The 26860-nt window shown below is 39.2% G+C and overlaps 1 protein-coding gene across 4 annotated transcripts in view; it reads right to left on the bottom strand.

Moving 5' to 3' along the window:
• Window positions 1-26860, bottom strand: part of PDGFD (platelet derived growth factor D) — a 285800-nt gene that overhangs the window by 15994 nt on the left and 242946 nt on the right. For all 4 annotated transcript variants that reach the window (XM_042232831.2, XM_060399633.1, XM_004015965.6 and 1 more), the window contains 2 exons: window positions 21347-21409; window positions 14274-14472 (listed from right to left, as the gene is read on the bottom strand). In XM_042232831.2, the coding sequence (XP_042088765.1) occupies window positions 14274-14472; window positions 21347-21409 (262 nt within the window). The remainder of the gene's footprint in view (window positions 1-14273; window positions 14473-21346; window positions 21410-26860) is intronic.

Below are 26860 nucleotides of genomic sequence, written 5' to 3'. Positions count from 1 at the left end.
CAGGCGACTGCAGGAGGAATCCCACAGATGCCAGGCAATTGTCATCAGATTTACTCTGATTTTAGCCCCATTAAATGTCTTAGTCCTAAACCAAAACTGCTTGAGGAGTAGTAAGGAGTACTCTTTTGGGATAGAGGTCAAAGGCTAAGGATGCTGTCAGTAGAATGCATCTGAATGAGACAGAAATGAAAGAAGGCACAAATGGATGAAGATTCCACTTAACCCCATGAAGTCAGCTAAAATGCTGGCCATATGGTCGATGACCCCCTTGAATAAAGAATTAAATGGCAAGTGGACTCATGCTCTGCCCTGCATGCCTTTGATTCTCAAGGGCATGGGTTTTACCCCAACTCTTAGATGCTGAGCCCAGGACACTGTGGGAGCTGCATAAATGCTAAATAATTATTGCGCATAATTGATGGCTGTTTTTTTCTTCCTTTGCAAAGACATATCATAAGTTTAGCTATAATCAATCCAGTTTTAAATTAAATGAACTCTGTCTTGGGAAAGGAACCATTTCATTGCTGCTAAAACCCTGAAAAATAACTGCAAGCAAAGCAGAGAGGATTACATAAATGGATTTAGAAGTGCTGCAATCATCCATTACAAGTGTCACCTTGAGATAAATACTGATGCTGGCTGTGCATTACTGGGCTACAGACAGGGCTAATGCAGAGGGCCAAAGCTGCTGATTGTGATGCTGGGAATATATTTTGTCCACCATCTAGGAGCAAGAGGCTCTATTTGCAGGAAGGGATTGTAACGTGCGAGGTTTCCCAGGTGGCTCAGTGGTAAAGAATCTGCCTGTCAATGCAAGAAGACATTGAGGGACTCAGGTTTAACTCCTGGGTTGGGAAGGTAACCTGGAGGAGGACCTGGAAACCCACTCTAGTATTCTTGCCTGGAGAATCCCACGGATAGAGGAGCCTGGTGGGCTACAGTCCATAGGGTTGCAAAGAGTTGGATATGACTGAGCCACTGAACACAGTCTGTTCTGTAAAGTGTGGTAGGCCAAGAGGGATGGGAAGGAAGCGACAGACTGAGCCTAGGTGGGTTCAGCCAGTCCTCTGCCAGGCATATGACACACAGGGCTACTTATTGCTGCTCCCTAACCTTTTGAGATGTGTGTTACTTACTCAAAGTGAATACGAAGTAGGAAAACTGCGCTTGAAGTCATTCTCCCTCTTGCTGCCCAGTCTCTGCCACATCAGGCAGAATGGGGGGCTGGCAGGCAACCTGGGGTTGAAGGGATAAGACTGATCTCCCTGGCATGATATTAAGCTGTCCTGTATGGCAGTGTACTACGACTGGGGTGGTGAATGGCCCCTCCTTTATGTCCAGAGTATGTCCAAGCCAAACCATAGCGTGCTTTCCAGTGGGAACTCAGCTGATTGCCTAGAGGGCCCTCCACAAATCAGGATAGGCATGCATGCCTTACTTGTCTTGGAACAAAACTCTTCACGTTGTATGACTGTTTTACTGACTCACACTGGTTACTTCCGTTTCCTACTGGCCATGAAGAGATTTACGATGCTGTCAGTTATTTATGTGGCCCTGTGTGACTGCTGTAGAATCCAGCTGCCCTGCTTATTGAGGGATTGAAACTATGAAGGCACTCACTTTAGAACTTGAACTAAAAACATTCCTCAGAGTGGATGCAAATAACTTTAAAGCTCCATTGCAGACTTTCTGCAGGGGATATTGACTTTCAAGTCAAAGAAGACTGATTAGGCAGTGCAGCAGAGCGGGGAGCCAGACAGGGGACTGAGTGGCAATTAAGGCTTCTGGAGTCCTGGTCTGAGGGGGCCTCTGGTGTGAGCTCCTGTTGGGGGAGGGGTGCAGGCCACGTGATACAGACCTGGGGAGAAGAGCGACCCTTCCCATTCCCGATTCAGCCTCCACAGTGGAATATTACTGAGAGTGAGGATGTACCAAATTTAATTCAAAGGCCCATTAATTTCATCTAATTGCCCTTATTTCACTCAGCTGTACATCATGTCATCATCCCTCTTTCGCTGTCCTTTTGAATTTGAGTCCTGCTTTCTCATGGAAATTTGACGTCATTTCCATTTTTGTGTTCTGCACCGACAGTCTGCTGCAAAGGCTGACAGGGCTGAGGTGTTGTCAAAGCCTTCCTCTGGACTCAGGAATCCAGTGTGGGCCATTGCACCCAGTCACGGGAAGCACCATTTTTCCTCAGTGCTGGCCTCAGAGTGCAGCCTAGTCACAGAGGCCCCTGGGCTGTGGGATGAGCTCTGCGATCTGAGCCCTGGGGTGGGGATGTGTAAAGCAACGGGACGTTGTTGAATGCACACCCTCATCAGTTTCTAGTCTACGAAGGCTCAGATTTGGGAGGAAGGAGAGTCAGCCTGGTCTTTTTGATACTGGCCATCCCAAGTATCAGGTAATATAGAAGTTCTTCATGAATATGATTGCATGAAATCCCCATCAATGCTACAAATCACATACTATCGTTACCCTTACATTTACACTTGAGACAACAGAGCCTCTGAGAGGAAAGGGAAAAAGCTTGTCTACAACCACACACGCAGTCAGTAGAAGAGCCAGAGTCTGAATCTAACCTTTTCATCACTCTTGCACTTTGAAGCTCCAGTCTGAAGATTTGAAGAAGGGTACAGCGAGCAGATGCTATGAGCCCTGCTGGAGCTTTCCTACTAGAGGTCGACTTCCTGTCAATGACCTGGCTTCCTAGGTGCGTTGCCAGGCACTGACCTGTCACTTATAAGATGTTGTCAATTATGTATGTATCCAAGCATGTACACCTGTGCGCAAATATTCATCTATCAGATTCTACCAAAAGAGTACACACTGATCATAGTCTTGCTAATAAAGCAGGCAACTGCGCAGAACCTAGTGTTTTCCTTTGGTATTGAAAAATACCACCTGATGAGACCAGGTGACTCACTGGAAAAGACCCTGATGGTGGGAAGATTGAAGCCAGAAGGAGAAGAGGGAGACTGAGGATGAGATGGTTGGATGGCATCACCAACTCAATGGACATGAGTTTGAGCAAGCTCAGGGAGTTGGTGATGGACAGGGAAGCCTGGCGTGCTGCAGTCCATGGGGTCACAGAGAGTCGGGCACAACTGGAGTGATTGAACTTCCTTGAGTCAGTCTCTCAGTCTCTTCTGGGTTCCAAGTTCATTATGCTATTTCCTCATCAATCCATCAGTCTTTACCCTGTCACATGCGTCACCAGTCTTGAATCTTCTTGCTATTCTCCAGTTAAACTTCTACATATTCTTGGAGTTAGCCAGTAATCATTTTGTATGCATGCATGCTAAGTCAGTTCAGTTGTGACCAACTCTTTGCAACCCTATGGACTGTAGCCCACCAGGCTCCTCTGTCCATGGGATTCTCCAAGCAAGAATATTGGAGGGGGTTGTCATGCTCTTCTGCAAGTAATCACTTTAGTATAATCCAGTTAAGGCCTTTGCAGTGCTGAAATCTTTTAAGGATTCTCCTAGCAGGCAGCCTCTGTTCGTGCAGATTCAGCACATGGCACTAGTGCTCGAAGAGCAAGTGCCTGAAGGAGGGCCATGATTTTCTAACTTCAAGCTTTTGTCAATCTAATTTACCTTCTCGGGCATCTCAGGCCACTGTGTCGCTTTAATCTTCTAAGTCAAGAGGCACATTCACCCAACATCTTCTCTAGCCCCTTCACTAAATACTCACCTCACATTCCCTGCCTTCTATTGTAGCACTTACTTTGTAGAACTTGCTTTATCCTTTTCTTTTTAAAATTAATTCATTTTAATTGGAGACTAATTACTTTACAATATTGGGATGGGTTTTGTCACACATGGACATGAATCAGCCACAGGTGCACATGTTTCCCCCATCCTGAACCCCCTTCCACCTCCCTCCCCACCCCATCCCTCTGGGGTGTCCCAGAGGACTGCTTTGAGTGCCCTTCCTCATGCATCAAACTTGCACGGGGCATCTATTTTACATATGGTAATACACATTTCAGTGCTATTCTCTCAAATCATCCCACCCTCGCCTTCACCCACATAGTCCAAAAGTCTGTTCTTTACATCTGTGTTTCTTTTGCTGCCTTGAATAGAGGATCATTTTTACTGTCTTTCTAAATTTCATACATATGTGTTAATATACAGTATTTATGTTTTTCTTTTTGACTTACTTCAGTCTGCATAATAGGCTCCAGTTTCATCTGCCTCATCAGAACTGACTCAAATGTGTTCCTTTTTATAGCTGAGTAATATTCTATTGTGTATATGTACCACAACTTCCTTATATGTTCACTGCAGCCCTGTTTACAATAGCTAGGACATGGAAGCAATCTAGATGTCCAGTGTCAGATGAATGGATACTTTTTTCTTTATGTAGGTGTTTCTCATCCACTAAACCATAAGGTTCTTGGAATCTGAGTTAATCATCTTTTAATCTTCCCTCTCATAGTTCTTTACCACTAGTGGAAGAAGTATATGTAGGTCAATTAAGTGTATCACTCCTAAAACCATTTAGTTTCTACAATTAGAAGCTGCATAGTGCTGAGAAAAATACATTTTTGGTAGTCTCAGAATATGTGCCATTTCAGGATATTTGAAATAATTAATTAAATCCAATAAAAAAAAACAGGAATCACTATGGCTTACCTAGGCAAACATTTCTGATTTTTTTTTTAAACACCTATCTTTTGTGGGATACCAAGCAACTTAAAACCAAAATTAGAAAATGTTTAGGCCATTTATAGACCTACTAATCAATCCAAGTTTTCTTTATAAGGCATAGGTACTCCGTAATGATGAAATGAATCAAATTACTGATTGTTGTTGGGTTAGAATTGAAAAGCTAGGATTCTGGAACCAGCTCGTTGACAGATGAACTGTGATGCATGAAGATTGGCACCAAGACCCATGGGCTCTAGAAGCTTTTCCACATCTTTTACATGGGGTGAAGGATGGCATCCAGGAGGCTGGCTCTCTGATATACATCTCAAGGTGCTCAGGAATATGTCTTATGCCAAATGGGTGATAGTCCCACAGCCTGCTATATAAAGTGCTATAAACTTGACTTTGATATTACAAGACAAGATTTATAGTGCTTTAGGTAGGGGTGGGAGGTAAGGGGAGTGTATGAATAATTGTAGTATTTTTATACCAAGAAACTAGGGGCTCTCAGCCTTCTTTAAGGTTCATAAATTTCCCAGGAGGCATCTATTCATCTTTATGAGCATTACAATCTCACTGTGATTTTCAGATTCCCACTTCTATAAATTAGCACTTAATTGTGAAGACTGTTTCCACATTTCAACCCAGTTTTCAAGTGCAAATGAGTCTGGAAAGAACAATTATTTTATAACTTTTAATGAGGGAATATCAGGGAATTTTAAACTTAAAATCATGAATCTCATGACTCTATTTCCTGGTTTAACTTCTCAAGAATGGAAACATTCACCACTTGCATATATAGAAATTAACCTAAATCATAGTAAAATATTCCCAGTGAGACAATTCCTAATTGTCAGGGTTTAAAAACATTGTTAAGCAGTAAGTGAATGGAAATTTACTGAGCAGCTACTATGTGCCAGGTACTATGTGAGATGCTTTTACAAAGATAAGTGTCGTGGAATTCTCATAACAAAACTTCGTCTTAGAGACTACTTTTCCCATCTGATGGATATGGAAACTGAGATGCAGAGGAGTTGAGTGACTTGCCTACAGCCACTGGGCAATTTGACATTTGACAAATACAGGCTAGAAAATGAATGGGTGAATACATGGATATCTACAAGGTATTGGATTAGAAATGAAAGCAACTGACACTGTCATAATGCAATTCTCTGAACTCTAGAGGGGGTGTAAAAATATATCTATAAAATGGAAAAGAAGAACAAGGTTAGGAGATGAATAAGAATCAAGGAGTCCTTTAATTGTTTGTCTTTCTCTCATTTACTAGACTATGAATCTCTGAGTTTTACGTACCACTGGGTCCCTCTCAGCATTGACCTCGCAGTCAACACACCCAGGTTCATGTCATGACTCTCTATTTTACAACTGTCAGGAAACCTTTCTGCATTTCTTTCTTTTATTAGATAAAATGGGAATAACAGCACTCTCCTGCCAAGAAACTCATTAAGCTTGAACAAGTTAAAAGTGTCTGAAGTGTGGTCCAAACCCTCAGCTCCCAGTAGGTATGCTTCACATTAATGTCGAAATGAGTAAAACAGATCAATGAAATAAAGTTAAGAACAGAATCACCTAAAATCAGAAGTAGTCAAGATTGTGCAATTGGTAATCGCTAAGGAAAGGAAGATCATGCTCACTTTGATCGAAATGTCAGAAAGCAATGATGATGTGTGTTTGGTTTAATTCAATGAGACATAGCACCAAAGCACAGTCCCTTGCAAGTAAAGACACTTAGCGAGCCAGATCTCCCAGCACCAGCAGTTTCGGCATGAGCATGAGTTCTAGGAAGGGTGTGCCGTCTCCTTAAGTCCATCAGTGCACTGAGCACAGGATGCTGCTGGGTTCCTCAATGCCACACAGGTAAAAACTGGTATAGGAACCACAGGGCAAACCCACTCAGAGTAACAAGAGTGACCGTTGTGGAAAAGGCACATTTGTCTACCAAGAGGTTAAAAGTTACTTATGGTTTTCTACTGTGAAATGGATTTTCCAATCAATTTGCACTTAAGTCATATGCCTAGACCTGAGGAATGTTTGATAATGAAAGTGGGCTTAGGATATTCACAAAGATAGACAACCATTATTGGAGAGAAGCAGAGGCTGTGCTGGCACTATGAGAATAAACGAGCCAAAAAAGTCCTTGATCGTGTGCTGAGATTTTCTTCAAACTTTTATGTGTGTGCCCTCGTAGATGCATGCAGCACTATATATGACAATATGGTTTTTATTAATGGTTGCAGGCAAACCGAGTGAGTGGGGCATCTAGATACTTTCAAATCATATGGGTTATAAACAGTGGCTAAAGCCTAAAAACTAAGCTTTAAAAAGAAAACGTCTAAAAAGCAAAATGGGGCCAGAAATTTCTTAATAAATAGTATATTGGAAAAGTTGAGTAGTTGGAATTTATTTTGTAAAATTTTAATGAGTGTACTGATTATACAGATACTTAAATATGACAATATTTGGGTAGTCCATAGGAGGCTCTCCAGACTTTTAAAACCATACAGGGAAGAGAACAGGGTCCACAGAAATGTCTGGGTTCTATGCAAAGTTTTGTATTCAGATAATAATAGTAGCCATCATTTATTGAGGGGCTACCAGGAGTTGGATACGCTGCTTTTACTAAGCCTAATACAACTTCACAAAGGGGTTGTAGTTAGCTATTTTACTAAATGCCGAGGTCTGCATATAACTTCTCCAAGGCTGCTATCAGGAACTGATTTAGAATTTTATTATAAGTTTACTTGACCCCAAAGAGTTTTGTATTCAGATAATAATAGTAGCCATCATTTATTGAGGGGCTACCAGGAGTTGGATACGCTGCTTTTACTAAGCCTAATACAGCTTTGCAAAGGGGTTGTAATTAGCTATTTTACTAAATGCCGAGGTCTGCATATAACTTCTCCAAGGCTACTATCAGGAACTGATTTAGAATTTTATTATAAGTTTACTTGACCCCAAAGAGTTTTGTATTCAGATAATAATAGTAGCCATCATTTATTGAGGGGCTACTAGGAGTTGGATGCGCTGCTATTACTAAGCCTAATACAGCTTTGCAAAAGGGTTGTAATTAGCTATTTTACTAAATGCCGAGGTCTGCATATAACTTCTCCAAGGCCACTATCAGGAACTGATTTAGAATCTTATTGTAAGTTCACTTGACTCCAAACTCTGTCCTCTTCCCACTATCACATTCTTTCTTTTTGCTCTATTTCTATCAAATTTATGGTAAGCAATTTTAATATTGATAAAAAGAAGCTTTTACTTGGTACATACCACATTGTTCAGGAAAATCAAAGAAGTTAGCGCTTACTGAACATAAGAAATTAGAAAAATCCATTTGATTTAATGTCTCTTGTACCCCTGTTTAATTCACCTATAGATAGTCGCAAGCAGATGACATCTCAAGACTGCCATACCCAATTCATCCGTAGAGTCAAGGACTTTTCTGCAAATTCTTACTCAGATATCAAACAGGCAAGAGAAAGTTGTAAGCATTTGATTTACATTGACTAGCTCATTTAAAAAAGATATTCATATCTTAATACACTGAAATTATTTCATACATTCTAAATCATTTTTGGAAGAGCAAGTTACCTCTTTCTAGTTAGTCTGCAAGGGCATGACGAAAAACAACACTAAGTGACTAATTTAAAAATAAAAGATATTTGCATATAAAAGAATTCAGAGCCAGTTCTAACATTTTATATGAGACATATCTATTTAATTTAATCCTCAGCTTCTTATTCCAGGTATTTACCAATAAATTGTTTTAATATTAAAGAGTGTTTTATATCTTATAGAAAAATAACATCATGTAAGAAATCACAGAATTGATATAAGATCCTGCGGAATGGGTTGGTAACTGTCCCAGAGTTACAACATCTAACTATTTAGAGTCTAACTCTGTCATCTGGAATCAACTTAATATTAGTATGCTTGATTCACTCAATATTAATTTACTGATTTTTAAAGAGGAGTGCAGGTCAAATTCAGCTCATGTATCAATAAATAGCAAATCTTTGGGGAAAATATATTTTTGTCAAGCATTATTGTTGTTCAGAACTACTAAGTTGGAATGCCTCAACAATTATATCCATATTTTAATCACAATACAAGCTATGAAAACAGGTTTCCCTCTTATTATTGGGTTTTCTATGGCAAAAGTAAAAGAGAAATTTGCTCAGTCGTATCCGACTCTTTGCGACCTCATGGACTACACAGTCCATGGAATTCTCCAGGCCAAAATACTGGAGTGGGTAGCCTTTCCCTCCTCCAGAGGATCTTCCCAACATAGGGATTGAACCCAGGTCTCCCACACTGCAGGCGGATTCTTTACCAGCTCAGCCACACAAACACACCATCATTCAGGAAAGTCGTGCTCTCCCGGAATAAGTAAAAAAAAAAAAAAAAAAAAAAATGGATCTCACGTTGTTAATTCCCATAAGTCCCTTCTCAATGCCCAGTCTAGAAGAGTTTAAAACCAACAGCTTTTCCATGTTGAGATGTCAGATTTTGTGCTATCTACTTGACTAAATACACACTGCCCATAAATTCAAAGGACTTTTTTTTTTTTCAAGGAATCATAGTATAATTTCTGTTAACTTCAGTGGTCATGCTTCCTTGACTTCCCTGGTGGCTCAGTGGTAAAGAATCCACCTGCCAATGTAGGAGATATGGGTTGATCCCTGGTTTGGGAAGGTCTCCTGGAGAAGAAAATGGCAGCTCACTCCAGTATTCTTGACTGGGAAATCCCATGGACAAAGGAGCCTGGCTGGCTCTAGCCCATGGGGTCAAAAGGAGTTGAACATGACTTCATAACCAAATACAGGTATAGCGGCCATGCAAGGATTCAGAGAGTAATCGCATGGTTTGTAGAACATCCATATAGTTTTTTACCTAATTATGTGCAAATTTGCTATGTTATTAGCATGCTCATCAGAAGAAATAAATGCAACTTGAATTTAAAATGACTTATTTTAAAACTTTGAGCAGCTTTAAGGTTGAAATTATTGGCAAAATTGGGTTTTGGAACTGCAGTTATTTACAGATTTCAATTATCCATGCTACCCTTTTCTCCATTATCCTCTAGGAAACTGAAAGTTGGATATATTAACTTGTCCTAATATCATCAGTCCAGAAGCTTTTACAGACAAGTTTTTTCTTATCTATTGCTTGTGAATTTGAAAAAAAGTGGACCTTATGCACTGAAATTCTGGCTTCAGTACTTGGCAGTGTTACGTCTCCTTTCCCTCCCTCTTCTCTCTAAACTTTTAATATCCTCATACTTCCCATTTTCAAGTCTCTTCTTAAGGCGAAGTAAAACCTCACTGTCACCTAATCTTCCTTCAAATAACAGGAGAAGCAAAGCATAAATTTTAATTTAAATATATTAACTCTTTCCTAGTTTACAAGCTCCTCACCTAGTGTATTTGTATTTTATTTTAGTGTTTATAAAATTTTGTGATCTATATATTCACATTCAATTTTAGAATCTTGTTCTTTGATATCATGAAAAATTTAGATTTGATATCATGAAAAATTCCACTTTTGATCAGTCTGGGGAAATCAGAAAAAAGGATGCTCAATAGATATTCACAAATGACAAGTTTGTTTCTATACAGCATCATTAAAAGATTATTATAGGGGCTTCCCAGGTGGCTCAGTGGTAAAGAATCAGCCTGCCAACACAGCAGATGCAGGTTCAATCCCTGGGTCAGGAAGAGCCCGTGGAGAAAGGAATGGCAACCCACTCCAGTATGCTTGCCTGGGAAATCCCATGGTTAGAGGAGCCAGGCAGGCTAAAAGGCTAAAGTTCAGGGGATCACAGAGTCAGACATGACTCAGGGATTAAACAACAGCAACAAATACTGGTAGTAGAAAACGTTTTAGAAATCCTATGGAGTTCATATTTTATTTGACATCTAATGGACCTCCATCATCTATAACTATTTTTCGGTTTTCACTCTTTTATTCACTATCCCATTTCTTATACATCAGGATAAAAACCATGGATTTATATTTTTAAGTTGCAAAAGCTGACAATGACAGCTGAAATATTAAATGTGACTTCCTTTGCTTCTGTGATACACGCAGGTGGTTCAGCATCAGGGAGTGATAATTAAATCAGCACAGTTACACAAGTGTAGACAACGGTGACTTGCCAGTGTTCAATGAAAGGGTACAGATCTGCCTTAGAGCCGTTTTAAATAAGAGATTGAGAAATGGAATCTAAGCCAATAGGGGAGATAAATGTTTATTCTATCAGAAATCAGCAGAATGTTCCCTTGAATACTCTAGCAAGGTTATTTCAGTAACCAAAGGCATTCTTAATAAAGGCACAAGCCTAACTCTATGGAGTGGGTTTCTATAAACTTTAGAAATATACTAAATTATTAATATCTCCAATTTCACAGACACCAATTGAGCAGCTAAAATGTGTCAGTTGTTACAGCTGTTCGGTCATTAAGTCATGTCTGACTCTTTGCAAGTCCATGGACTGTAGCACATTAGCTTCCCTGTCCTTCACAACTATCTCCCAGAGCTTGCTCAAACTCATGTCCATTGATCAGTGATGCCATCCAACCATCTTGTCCTCTGTCACCCCCTTCTTCTCCTGCTCTCAGTCTTTCCCAGCATCAGGGTCTTTTCCAATGTGTCAGAGATTATATCAATTTACTGAAGATAGAGGATGAACAATTCTTCAACACTGAGTACCTCTGAGGATCCCTCTCAATCTCCTGAAAATGTAAGTCTCTCAGTTGTGTCTGACTCTTTGTGACCCCATGGACTATAGTTCATGGAATTCTCTAGGCCAGAGGGGATCTACTCAATCTCCTAGGAGCCATAAAATAATATCAATGCCCCAGGCTCGCCTTCAGAGTTTCTGAGTCCGTGTGACTGGGACAGCACTAGGCACCTGTATTTTGTTAAAGCTCCCCAGGCGACTTAACATTCAGCCACAGTTGAAACACTTAGGTCCTAGGATCTCACATTGCTCAGTCATATCTAACTCTTTGGACTGTAGCCAGCCAGGCTCCTCTGTCCATGGGATTCTCCAGGCAAGAATACTGGAATAAGTTGCCATTTGCTTCTCCAGGGAACCATCCCAACTGAGGGATCAAACCAGGTCTGCATTGCAGGCAGATTTTTTTTTTTAAATTTTTTTTTTTTACCATCTGAGTCAACAGGGAAACCCCTTAGACAAAATACAGAGATACAACAGCAATGCAGTAGTAGGACAAATAAGTGCTGTAGCATCTCAAGAGTACTCCAGACTTGAGAAGTATGGAGTGGTGGGCTTCACAGAGAGAAAACAGGGGCAATAAAGGCTCCATCAAGGAAGTGAAGCAGTCATTTCAGAAATCTCAGTAATTACAACTGGCTAACATCTCTTGAGCAGTACTATGTGTCAGGTGCTTTGGAGACAACCTCTAACAATTCCTGAAAGTAGGTATTATCATACTTGCTAGTGAGGAAACTGAGGATCAGAAACAATCAATGATTAGCTGAAAATAATCACTGAACTTGTAAGTGGCAGGGTTAGGATTTGAACCAAGATGCCTCTAACTCAACATAATATCTGGGGGAAAATAAGTAATGAATTTAGGTGATTTTTAAATTTTAGTATTTCATAAAAATAGATGTCAAGTAGGGCTAACTCTCAAATAGCTGTCATGGTTAAGATACTTGAAGACATAGTCATGTTTTATCATTTCTTTGTCCAATGCCATTTTAATATTTTTTTCTGGGGTTCTCAAAGCATCATGAATATTTTATTTTCTTTCAAGTTGACCTAGTAGAGATCCAAAGACAGCAATGGCTTATAAAAAAGCATTTTCTTTTTTGTGTTGGATACAAAGTGAGCACTGAGGAAATTTGATTTGAGAGTGGCACTGTCCTGCATGTGACATCCTAGGTGGTGCTAGTGGTAAAGAACCTGCCTGCCAATGAAGGAGATGCAGGAGACTTGGGTTCCATCCCTGGGTCGGGAAGATCCCCTGGAGAAGGAAATGGCAACTCATTGCAGTATTCTTGCCTGGAGAATCCCATGGGCAGAGGAGCCTGGTGGGCTACAGTCCATAGCGTCACAAAGAGTCGGACACGACTAAAGTGACTTAGCACTCACACAGGCATGAGCCGTGTCTCCATAACATCAGGGCCACCAGTGACTCTGTCGTTCCCACTTAGCTGTGCAGTTTACGTATATAAGATTATGACCTAAGCCATAAGTAGCATATTTAGGCAGGAGTTAACTAATTAGTCACTTCAGCCTACATATTCTAACATATTGCCCTCACCAACACAAACATTATCTGTAAAAGGGCCCAGGTTCACAATTACTGAAAGTGAAAGTCACTCAGTCATGTCCCACTCTTTGCAACCCCATGGACTGTGGCTTGCTAGGCTCCTCTGTACATGGAATTTTCCAGGATAGAATACTGGAGTGGGTAGCCTTTCCCTTCTGCAGGGGATCTTCCAACCCAGGGATGGAGTCCAGGTCTCCCACACTGTAGGTGGATTCTTTACCATCGGAGCTGCCAGAGAAGCCCAAGAATACTGGAGTGGGCAACCTATCCCTTCTCTTTAAAAGGACCTCTGTTACTACAAAGAAACAGGCTGTACTGTATTAAATATCTTTACATCTGTGATGCAAGTCAGCCTTATAAGACTTCCAAAGAAAATGTTAATAATAACAATTCTTAACAAATGAAGCAAGAATATAACAGACTAGAAATTATACTTTTATTCAATAAGAGGTAATTGCAAATTATTTCTCTATTAGTTTGAGTTAAACATTCAAATAAACATTCACATCCTAAAATCATATTACCTAGATGCAGCATCCTATTTTTTAAGAGTTTAAGAACTATGATTTTAACTCTTGATGTTTTAACTCTGCTGAATATTCTTTTCTCGTCCCTTCACTGTGTTTTTCTGAACCTTTCAACTGAATGTGTGCCCTCACACTTGTGCAAAATATCCCACATCTTTGTTTCTTTCTTGGGACCTTTCCATCCTATGAACTACCAAGGACGCCAAGCCTATGGTAGGACCTTACGAAATTTTTTGGAAAGGACACTGAATGAGTAGAGTTGTAATCCTCCAGAATTTTGACCACTGCTTTACCGGGAGCCTCTCCTGCGAACACTGAATGAGTCCTGGGCTAATTAAACACTCACATCCATCAGAGAGACACAGAGACTGTTACATATGCACTGATATTGGAGGCAAGAGACCGTGATTCTCCTTTCCTCTCCATTGCCATGCAGCCTTTGAAGAGTTATCCAGCTCCCCTGACATTGGTCACCTCTACTATTTATGGTGGGACTAAAAATACCCTGTTTGCCAAGAAGCACAAAGTTGGTCCAGCTGATTTTATAAGGTCTTTTCTAGCTCCAAACTTTGAATGACTCAAGTCTTTCTTAGTCCCATACAAACAACACAGTTTGGGCAAAACACAGAATATCATTTGAAAGTGTTATGAAAAGATATATAATAATCTGATTTAAGTGTATTAAATATATTCATTGCAAATTTTTACTTGTTACTATGATTAGCACTTGTAACTGCTTATGAAGAACTGTATCTGTTTCTTACCTTTTGACTTCCTGTCATGATACGATCTGCCTCGATGATGAGGGGTATCCAAATACAGATTCTCAAGATCGTCTTGCCATGATTCGGGATTGAAGTGCTTGAGCAGCTCTTCCACAGTATCAAATTCTGCAATCGTTTTGTCCAGAGCATCCGCAGTGAGAGTGGGGTCCGTTACTGATGGAGAGTGATAGGATACCCCCTAAGAGTGACATACAGCTCAGTGTACTCAGAAAAAGTGCATTGCTATGAAATACAAGTCACACAACCTTATGGAAGGAACACAGACTTCCGATTATAAGACATCACGTATATAAATATCATGCTAAGCCCCTATGCCATAGTCTTGCCATATTCCTAAATAATTACTTGGTAAATCATAGTCATTTGCTTTACTGCAAATCAAAAACAGGAAGATCATAAAATACCCAGCATCTGAACTGTAATCGTTAAAAATGATACCAGATAAATGGAGATATCAAAATAAGTCATTAAATTTCTTGGTTCAAAGACCCAAATCATCATATCCATATCAACAAATAATGGTAATAGGTAAATTATGAACTCCTTTCATCCTCTATGCAAACTGTGAGTAATCTATTTCATCTCCCTTGCTTAGCCTCAATGCCCCCTCTTTATAGCTCACCTAGCACAATAGATGTCCTCTGAGCAGTGTTTATATTTACTCTGCAAATATCTTGATAAAATTTGGTACTTTAAGCAGCTTATTGTCAACAAGAATAATAAGCCATGAAACTGGCTCCCTTGACTGGAAGATTCACTTGGGTGTGTATGTGTGTAAATGCACTGTGTGTGTGTGTGTGTGTGTGTGTGTGTATGTGTGTGTGTGTGTATGCATTTTAAGTGCTATACTTGCTAGGGATCCCTGTTGCCATTAAAACATTCTCAGGAATACTCCTTAAGTGGGGAATGCAACATCATAGAAAGTCTGGAAGGGATTATGCATTTTGTCACGGAATATATTCCCATATAAATTTCTAAGCACTTACTTCACTAACCCTTGTACAATCTAGAGGTAAATGAGCCATGAGTCAAACATCTCTGTAAAAATTCATGACCCATTAATAAGGGAATGGAAAGTATAGTCTCCAATGTTTTCTAAATGTCTTTAAAGAAACTGCTAAACAAATAATATCTCCCAAGGGCAAGTATCTCATCTCTCTATAGGAAAATAAAAATTAATGAAAACTTACATTTCTGAAACTTAGCTGTATTCCTAAAGAGAAATAATATGCATATGCCTTATAGAGTCCCAGACAGCAAAGCCCACAATTATTTTCAGACTTTCAGGTGAATGATTTTTAACAAATCAAGATCCAAAGATACCCAAATGACACTTACTCTTGGGGAAAATTAAGAGGTTTTCAGTTTAGTTCAGTTGCTCAGTCATGTCTAACTCTTTGCAACCCCATGGACTGCAGCATGCCAGGCCTCCCTGTCCATCACCAACTTCAGGAGCTTACTCAAACTCAGGTCCATTGAGTCGGTGAGGCCATCCAACCATTTCATCTTTTGTCGACCCTGGCTCATCCCACCTTCAATCTTTCCCAGCATCAGGGTCTTTTCCAATCAGTCAGTTCTTCGCATCAGGTAGCCAACTATTTCAGCTTCACCATCAGTCCTTCCAATGACTATGCAGGACTGATTTCCTTTAGGATGGACTGGTTGGATCTCCTTGCAGTCCAAGAGACTCTAAAGAGTCTTCTCCAACATCACAATTCAAGAGCATCAATTCTTTGGCGTTGATCTTTCTTTATAGCCTAACTCTCACATCCATATATGACTACTGGAAAAACTATAGCTTTGACTAGATGGACATTTGTTAACAAAGTAATGTCTCTGCTTTTTAATATGCTGTCTAGGTTTGTCATAGCTTTTCTTCCAAGGAGCAAGTGTCTTTTTTTATCTCATGGGTGCAGTCATCATGTGCAGTGATTTTGGAGCCCCCCAAAATAAAGTCTGTCACTGTTTCCATTGTTTCCCCATCTATTTGCCATGAAGTGATGGGACTAGACATCATGATCTTAGTTTTCTGAATGTTGAGTTTTAAGCCAATTTTTTCACTCTCCTCATTCACTTTCATCAGGAGGCTCTTTAGTTCTTCTTCACTTTCTGCCATAACGGTGGTGTCATCTGCATATCTGAGATTACTGATATTTCTCCTGGCAATCTTGATTCTAGCTTATGCTTCATCCAGCCCAGCATTTCTCATGATGTACTCTGCATCTAAGTTAAATAAGGAGGGTGACAATATACAGCTTTGATATACTCCTTTCCCAATTTGAAACCAGGCTGTTGTTCCATGTCCAATTCTAACTGTTGCTTCTTGGCCTGCATACAGATTTCTCAGGAGGCAGATAAGGTAGTCTGGTATTCCCATCTCTTTCAGAATTCTCTACAGTTTATTGTGATCCACACAGTCAAAGGCTTAGGCATAGTCAATAAAGCATAAGTAGATATTATTATGAAACTCCTTTGCTTTTTTGATGATCCAGTGGATGTTGGCAATTTGATCTCTGGTTCCTCTGCCTTTTCTAAATCCATCTGGAACATTTGAAAGTTCATAGTTTACATATTGCTGAAGCCTGCCTTGGAGAATTTTGAGCATTACTTTGCTAGCATGTGAGATGAGTGCAATTGTGTGGTAGTTTGAGCATTCTTTGGCATTGCCTTTCTTTGGGATTGGAATGAAAACTGACCTTTTCCAGTCTTGTGGCCACCGCTGAGTTTTCCAAACTTGCTGGCAAATTGAGTGCAGCACTTTCACAGCATCATCTTTTAGGATCTGAAATAGCTCAACTGGAATTCCATCACCTCCACTAGCTTTGTTCATAGTGATGCTTCCTAAGGCCGACTTACTTCACATTCCAGGATGTCTGGTTCTAGGTGAGGGATCACACCATCATGATTATCTGGGTCATGAAGATCTTCTTTGTAATCTTCTGTTTAATCTTACCACCTCTTCTTAATATCTTCTGATTCTTTTAGGTTCATACTATTTCTGCCCTTTATTGCGCCCATCTTTGCATGAAATATTCCCTTTGTATCTCTGATTTTCTTGAAGAGATCTCTAGTCTTTCCCATTCTATTGTTTTCCTCAATGTCTTTGCATTGTTCACTGAGGAAGGCTTTCTTATTTCTCCTTGCTATTCTTTGGAATTCTGCATTCAAGTGGGTATATCTTTCCTTTTCTCCTTTGCCTTTAGCTTCTCTTTGTTTCTCAGCTATTTGCAAGGCCTCCTCAGGCAACTATGTTGCCTTTTTGCATTTCTTTTTCTTGGGGATAGTCTTGATCCCTGTCTCCTATACAATGTCACGAACCTCTGTTCATAGTTCTTCAGACAGTATGTCTATCAGATCAAATCCCTTGAATCTGTTTGTCACTTCTACTTTATAATCATAAAGGATTTGACTTAGGTCATCCCTGAATGTACTAGTGGTTTTCCCTACTTTCTTCCATTTAAGTCTCAATTTGGCAATAAGGAATTCATGATCTGATCCACAGTCAGCACCTGGTCATGTTTTTGCTGACTGTATAGAGCTTCTCCATCTTCAGCTGCAAAGAATATAATCAATCTGATTTCAGTATTGACAACCTGGTAATATCCATGTGTAGAGTCTTCTCTTGTGTTATTGGAAATGGTGCTTGATATTATCAGTGAGTTCTCTTGGCAAAACTCTATTAGCCTTTGCCCTGCTTCATTTTTTTACTCCAAGGCTAAATTTGTCTGTTACTCCAGGTATCTCTTGACTACCTATATTTGTATTCCAGTCCCCTATAATGAAAAGGACATCTTTTTTGGGTGTTAGTTCTAGAAGGTCTTGTAGGTCTTCATAGAACCATTCAACATCAGGTTTTTCAGCATTACTGTTTGGGGCATAGACTTGGATTACTGTGATATTGAATGGTTTGCCTTGGAAACCAACAGAGGTCATTCTGTCATTTTTGAGATTGAATCCAAGTACTGCATTTCAGACTCCTGTTGACTATGAGGGCTACTCCATTTCTTCTAAGGGATTCCTGTCCACAGTGGTAGATATAATGGTCATCTGAGTTAAATTCATCCATTCCAGGCCATTTTAGCTCACTGCTTCCTAAATGTTGATGTTCACTTTGTTCCTGTTTGACCACTTCCAATTTACCTTGATTCATGGACCTAACATTCCAGGTTCCTATGTAATATTGTCCTATGCAATATTGTTAAGAGGTTTTATAAGAGCACAAATAGCTACTATTGGATAATTTGCTGTAATTCAAATACACCCTATATGGAAAGGGAATAAGTGGCAGATGGGGTTTGGGGTGTAAAGTGAGAGATGTGAGATAGACTGGTGAAGGTACCAGTCCGGCTATTTAATCTAGGAGTGTATTTGTGTTTGTGTTTGTGTGTGCATGACTCATAGAAGCTGAACCCTGATTAAGGTACATTACTTCTGTCTTTCACAACCCTTTTGGTACACTATGCTTAAGGCAGCTAAATTTACGATTCAGTAACACAAGTCCAAATTCCCACTCAACTTTGTATTGTCTGGGTCTGCAGTCTACTTGGCTCTTACTGACCACATGATTTACAATTAGCTTTGTATCACAAGAATGTGGTCTAAGATCCACAAAATCAAAATTAACTGGCCAAAGTTAGGTGCATGACACCATATGAAAGCTTTGAAATTACATTTTTCCCTCTTTTTTGAGACAAAAGCAGGTACATCAATCAAGCCATTCAACCACAAGCAAAGCTAACTAAATGATTCTGGGGACCTCCTGGCAAGGAGCTTCCTGGGCTTCGTCTTAACAGTACCTAAGGTGTAGGGGGTGTATTCAGATGTCCCTCCAAGAGAAAGCTGTGGAGGTGCTCTTAGTCCCTGAGGATGAGGAGGGGATCCAAGCTCTTCTAATATTAGTTTGAAGGGCAAATACAAATTATAGGTGCAATGTAAAAGAGAACTTAGGTATGAGTTTTGCTGCTCTTTTCAAGTTTTGACTTGAAATACTAATGATGGTTGGGGATTCTCTGGTGGCTCAGATGGTAAAGAATCTGCAATGGAGGAGACCTGAGTTTGATCCCTGGGTTGGGAAGATTCGCTGGAGAAGAGAATGGCTACACGCTCCAGCATTGTTGACTGGAGAATTCCATGGACAGAGGAGCCTGATGGGCTACAGTCCATGGGGCCACAAAGAGTCAGACATGACTGAGCGACTAACACACTAGTAATGGTTAAGAAAATATTTATGACTGACTAGGTGACCTAATCAACAATGGAGGACATTTTTGTTTCTGAGTAATTATTTCAAAACTATTTTTTGAGGGAAATACTATTTGATTGTGCTTCTTTCAATGGGACTATAAATTTGATCTCATTCAGATTCTGTTATATGTTCATAAAAATCAAACTAAAAGCTAAGTGAATTACTTTAAAATGATAAAAATTTGTTTTAAAAAATGTTCTGAAAACTGTAAACCAGTCTCAACAGAAGCAAAGAATGGTTTACATATTGTAAAGTAAAAAAAAAAAATAATAATAATAAATGATAAATGGTTTAAAAACAAAAAAAAAAAAAAAAAAAAGAAGTTAATGGGAGAGCCAAGGGCTTTTGCTCCTGATTCAGAAGGTTTTTGAAAATCAGAATGCTGAGAAAAGAAGCGAGGTCTCCCTCACCTTCCAAGAGGACTCAGCAGAACCTGGACTTAGAACTCAATCTAGAAGAGTTTCCAGTGGATTCAGACATAAGGCTGAGCTTGCACAGACGCACCAAATGGACGGGACAATCCTTCTATTTCAGAGGACCTGGGCTATCCTGAATTAGAGGGGGACTTCAAGCTCATTAATTTCTGCCCTTGGGGCAAGGACTGATGAGACAACCTTGAGCGATCACACGTAAGATATTTGAGCAGCCAGAGGATCTCCTGACAGAACAGAACTCTTGGTCCTGGTGGAAAACCTGCCACTGGCACGTACCTTAAATTGTCAGTCAGCTGCTAACTGCCCACACTTCCTGCCTAGCCTCTTAGCTCCCCAGTACCCTAGCATTATTTGAATTGTCTCCTACCTGACAATAATTGCCTATACCCAGCTAATTTCAGAGCATGCATTGCCAACTGTCAGAGATGAACAAAGTTTCTGTAAAATCACCATTAGAGGCCTCACTGATCTCCAGCAGATCATATTCTAGTCCAGCAGCTGCACTTGGTGAATTAAAGAGTCACAGAGTCTATAGATGAGGAAATCCTGGCATCTCAGGATATTGTTTAAAACTTCCCCCAAGAACAAAAGATAGACTATCACTTCAGGGGGAAAAAAAATAATCAACATTAACTCAGCCACGCTAACATACTTTAGAACCATAGCCAAGTTTTCTCCATGCTCTTAATCTTATAATGAACAACTGCATTTATCATATTTTAGTTTATTGCTCCGCAAGTGCTACCCACAGGATTGGTGAAAACAAAACCTGCTCTTTCTGAACAAAGTAGATAAGTAGACCGAATACTGAGAAATGACTAAATTTGGAGGAAAACAAATGGAGCATGAACCATTTTAAGTTTCAGGGTGAGTTATGTTTTATTTCTAAGACACACAGAATACAAGTCTGGCTTGTACTTAAGTTTTATCTTATGATTAACACTGGGGCTTTTTCACATATGAAAAGACCATTGAAAATGCAAAGGTTAACAGCTTCCCCTGGAATATTCAAAAAGCTATTTCAAAATTCCCCACTTGAGCTTGGGCCTTGGACCTGTTTCATATATTTTATATGGCTGGATAGTCTTTTAGTTGGAGTGTTCTGCTTTGAAACTCATAAATACTTAAGTCATTGTCCCCTGTGTTCCTACAATGGGTACTGACATTTCCTGAAAACCTTTCTGAAAGAGAAGGCAAAAGGGCATTGCACATAGCCCACTGTAACTCAAAAGAAATGGAAGAACACATCATGCTTGAGATTTGGCTTTGGATCAAGCTATAGATCCTTTATGATGCTGAAGTCATCCCAGGATTGACCTTAGCTACTACTCCATCAGTTGTTTTTGCAGGCAACAGAAAAATAAATTACTTACTGAGATAGAGCTTGTGACTGACTCCCAGTTGGTCTCTGAGGCTGCTGCAGGTTGGAAATCTTCCTAGAAGGCAAAGAAACATTCATGCGAGTCAGGCAAACCCCTGTTCAACTCATTACATGCACAGTTTCATCTCAGCCATCTGAATCTGCTTCCAACTATGTGACAACGGGAATACAGGCTACACGCCTGCTGAACAGATCAGCATCTGCCTTAAGCACCTCTCCTCAAGAGCCCTTGTCATTCAAGACATGGACAATCGCATTCACATATTCTTATAAACACTGGTGAAATGCAAAAAATGTGAGGACAGGAGTTCAGATTTTAACTCAGTCATCCATTGGCCACGTGGCCTCTCCTCGCCAATCCTTCTCTTCCTCTCTGCAAAAGGAATGCGCTTTCACATTGTGACGTGCCATGCTACGCTCAGTCATGTCTGACTCTTTGTGACCCCGTGGACTGTAACCCACCAGGCTCCTCTGTCCATGGGGATTCTCCAGCAAGAGTACTAGAGTGGGTTGCCATTTCCTCCTCCAGGGGATCTTCCTAACCCAGGGATCAAGCTCACACCTCCTGCACTGGCAAGTGTATTCTTTACCACTGAGCCCTGTAAAAGGCTGACATGGGATGCTTACATTACAGGGCCATTTTGAGGATTGACTGCATTAATTATGTAATTATAACTAGAACCTAATAAAGATTAATAATAATTATTATCAGTGTTAATGTTTACTTGGTTTGAACTATGTTCTGTAATACATTCATTTCTGCCAAGCTAGTCTATGATAATCTGTGACCTTTTAAAGATAAATTAACTGACAAAATGCTATTCCTGACTCTATCAAGAAATGTCAGGAAGACTGGCAGGAAGAAGGAAATAGCTGTGGGAGTGACAAAGCACTACCCACTCAAGGAAAGAAAGTGAAGAGCAGACTCAATGTCTTAAAGGGTTTGTGACCTCAGAGAAAGAAACTTTTCTTATAAGGCAAAGTTCGTTCTGATTTGCTGTTAATTATTCCAGTACCTGTAAGTTTTAAAAACATAATGGGAAGGAAAGCTGACTCTATCATTTTTCACTAGTCACACATTATTTCTTGACACTGTTAAAATAAATCACTTTGGTTAATTTCTTCTAGCCTGATCAGAGAGTAGGAGGTATTTTAAGATGATGCTGAGAAAAATTCAGCCACTCAAATTTGACAGCTTATTCACCCAAGTATGCTTACTGAATGAGAGCTAAGAATCATGTCTAAATTTCATTAACATTTTGAAGAGTTGGAAGTGTATTTGTTAACTGCTGATGATAAAATTGGTTTATATATAAATGCCTACATATAAGAAACTTCAATTGTTTCCCAGAGGGAACTAAGGCAAATGTGGGGTACAGGAATGAACATTCATTAAAAACTGGCTGGGCATCATTATTCTAATCTCAATCTCAAGGAAGAGAGGAAAAAGAAAAGTCTCTGCACTCTGCAAGACAGAATGTACATGGAAAGAACACTGATATCTCATGAAACGATGAGTGCAAACAAACGAAGGTAAACATTTATACGAGTCTTCATAAACTGGCAAACAAGTCAAAATAAGCAAGAAAGCCAATGGCTTCTCCCTGTCTTGGAGATGCTATTAATGTGAGAATACATTTCAGATTAAAAAATGGGACATGAGCCATTCTCAGATCAGAGAATTTTCAGTTTTACTCACTCATGATATATTTGTTAATCATCTAATGTGATATATTTTAAGCTGAGCATAGAATCACAAGGAAATAAGAAACTATAATTCCTCTCAAGGAGTTCAAAATGTAGACAAATAAATAGGTGAACAGACTCAGGCAGGTGCTCTGATATTACTCAAGATACCACAGGTGGTGAGAAATTCTTCTTGCCTAGGAAGTGGGCTTAGGAAAATTTTGCATAAGAAGGTAACTCGAACTGAGTATTGTAGACTCAGATAAGTAGACAAGTAAGCAGGTGGTTATTTGCTAGAATGGTATAGTAGAAGCCAATCAAAGAGAGAGTAACCTAAGCAATATGAGGAGAGTATACAGCAAAAGGAGCAAGTTGATGGGGAACGTTAATGAATCAGGCATGCTGGACATTAAGTATTTGTAGTGCTGATATAACATCCAGGAAGATATGTTCAGGAAGCCATTTATTATATGAGAATAAACCTCATGAACTTGAGATATAAAATAAATCCTGAACTTGAGATATAAAACTGGGAAATTATCAGCATAAAAATGGCTGACATATATAGCATTGTGTAATTAACTAAATAAGCATTGGATTGTGTCAATGGCATTGGAAATCAGAAGAGGAACCGTCTTAAAATTTTGGAAGTGGAAAGAACTCTTAGGATTATCTAAAATGCTAAAAGGATATGAAGGATAATCTCTTTATTTTAATTACAATATTAGAAGACCAATTCTCAGAGAGACAGTGTGCTCTATATTACACAGACATCTTCTGGGAATGATTGGACCATCAGAGCCCATTCCTCTGTAAAAAACTGTGTGGTGATTTTTCACATCATTGCAGCTAGCATGGGTAATTGTATGCCTGGGGGAGGAAAATGGAAGAGAGTCCAAAAGGAGAGTCTTCTATTGGAGGTTCTATATAGTGGCTCTAGTGGTAAAGAATCTGCCTGCCAATACAGGAGACAAAAGAGATGTGGGTTCGATCCCTGGGTCAGGAAGAGCCCCTGGAGTAGGAAACGGCAACCTACTCCAGTATTCCTGGCTGGAAAATTCCATGGGCAGAGGAACCTGCTGGGCTACAGTCCATGGGGCCACAAAGAGTTGGACATGACCAAACACACACACACACACACACACACACACACACACACACACACACACACACACACACACAGAGGTTCTATAAACAGAGTAAGATAGGAATCTAATTTCATTCTTTTGCATTTAAATATCTAGTTTTCCCAGCACTATTTATTGGAGACTATCTTCTTTACTATTTGGGCTACAGAATTCCAGTCAGAAATTTGAATAGGAACAAATGATAAAGCACTTCATGAAGACCTATATAAAATGTATCAATAAATTTATCTCCTTTCAGCAATATGAATATTAGACATTTAAAAGAAAACAACTTTCTTTTATGTTATTTCAAAAGTATGCCATTATTTATAAATGGCATTTGGGAGAATGGATACATGTATGCGAATGGCTGAGTCCCTCTGCTGATCACCTGGAATACCACATCATTGTTAAATGGCTGTGTGCTTAGTTGCTCAATTGTGTCCAACTCTTTGTGACCCCATGGAATATAGCCCACCAGACTCCTCTGTCCTTGGGGATTCTCCAGCAAGAATACTGGAGTGGGTTGCCATGCCCTCCTCCAGGGGATCTTCCAACCCAGGGGTCGAACCCAGGTCTTCTGCATTGCAGATGGATTTTTTTAACCGTCTGAGCCACCAGGGAAACCCTGTTAATTGTCTATACCCCAATACAAACTGCTTCTGGTATTAAATTAAAATAAGAAGAATGACATTTAAAATGAGCTTATAAAAGGGAATGACATCCCTTATAAAAATAAAATACAGAACCTCCCTGAAAAGAGAATCATGGCATGGAAAATAATATGGCAATTTTACTCTCTAAGTCTATACTCCTAGGATAAATCTCATTTCTTCCATCATAATCTCCCAAATCCAAGATACCAGTAAATCTCCCAACTTCCTGTTAACTTTCTCCATGCTTCTTTCTTCTTCCTTAGAGTCTGCATTACACAAGGTATCTGGAATTATCCTTTTTTCCAGCTCAACTGAGAAATAGTTGACATAAAATGCTGTATAAGTTTAAAGTATATAGTGTGACAATTTGATATGTATATATTGTGAAATAATTACCACAGTAAGGTTAACACATCCATCATTCACATAATTACAAGTGTGTGTGTGTGTGTGTGTGTGTGTGTGTGTGTGTGTGTGAAAGAGAGTGTGTGGTGAGAATATTTAAGATATTCTCTTAGTAACTTTCAAGTAGATAATACAGCAGTCATCATGCTGTGTATTAGTTCCCCAGAACCTACTAATCTTATTACTAGAAGTGTGTTATCAATATCTCACATTTCCCCCAATTCTTCTGCCTCCAGCAACCACCATTCTACTTTGTTTCTGCATAAATTCTGTTTGTTTTTTGTCTAAATGATTCCACATATAAGTGAGATCATACAGGTTTTGTCGTTTTTCTGTCTGATTACTTAGTTCACACAGGATAATGTCCTCAAGGTTCATCCATGTTGTCAGAAATGCAGGATTTCCTTCTTTATTGTGATTGAAAAAATGCATAAATATAATGTAAAATATATATCATATTTTCTTTATTCATTCATCTATCAATGGACACTTATGTTGGCTATTGTGAACAACGCAATGACTGTGGGAGTGCAGATATTTCTTCAGTATAGAGATTTCATTTCCTTTGGACGTATATCCAGAAGTGGGATTCCTGGATCATATGGTAGTTCTATTTTTAAATTTTCAGGAACTTCCATACTGTTTTCCATACTGGCTGCACAAATTTACATTCCCATCAAAAGTGCATTAGGGCTTTCTTTTTTCCACATCCTCAATGACAGTTGTTAGTTTTTATCTTTTTAATAATAGCCATTCTACCAGGTGGCAGACACTATCTCACCATGGTTTTGATTTTCATTTTTCTGATGACTAGTGATAATAAGCATCTTTTCATGTACCTATTGACCATTTATATCCCTTTGGAAAAAAGTTTACTCAGGTCCCATTCTCATTTTAAATCAGATTATTTGATTATTATTCTTTTTATTTTCTTTTTTGCTATTGAGTTATATGAGTTGTTTATATATTTTTTATATTAACTGCTTATCAGACACGTAGTTAGGCAAATATTTTCTTCCATTCTGCAGGCTGCCTTTTCATTCTGTTGGCTGTTTCTTTTGCAGGGTAGAATCTTTTTATTTTGATACAGTCTAACTGCTTATTTTTATAATGCCTTTGTTTTTGGTGTCATATTAAAAAAATCACTGCTAACACCAATGTCAGAAGCATTTTCCCTATGTTTTCTTCCAGGAGTTTTATATTTTCAGATCTTACATTTAAGTATTTAATCTATTTTTAGTTAGCTTTTGTGATGTGAGTAGTATAATAGGGGTCTAATTTCATTCTTTTGCATTTGAGTATCTAGTTTTCCCAACACCATTTATTGAAAATACTATCTCTCTTGTATTGAGTATTCTTGATTCCACTGTCAAATATTGATTTGTTTCTTTGTTCTCAATTCTATTTCATTGATATCTTTTTAAACTGTAGATCAAGTCACTCTGTTTTCTGTTTAAAAAAGAAGCAACAGCTTTGGACTCTTTGCACTCAGAGAATCTGGTTTCATAAAAGCTGACCACTGCTTACCACAGCTCCTGGTGTCTTCTCTGATTTGATGTTCTACTGTTCTTACCAATCCCCCTCCCCTCCTACACCGGCCTTCTCACAGTCTTTCAAATAACACCTCCAAGC

The sequence above is a fragment of the Ovis aries genome, chromosome 15 (assembly GCF_016772045.2).
Source record: "Ovis aries strain OAR_USU_Benz2616 breed Rambouillet chromosome 15, ARS-UI_Ramb_v3.0, whole genome shotgun sequence".
NCBI classification, from domain to species: Eukaryota; Metazoa; Chordata; class Mammalia; order Artiodactyla; family Bovidae; genus Ovis; species Ovis aries.
Note: the sequence above shows the minus strand (reverse complement) of the source record. Positions and strands in the feature narration are given on the sequence as shown.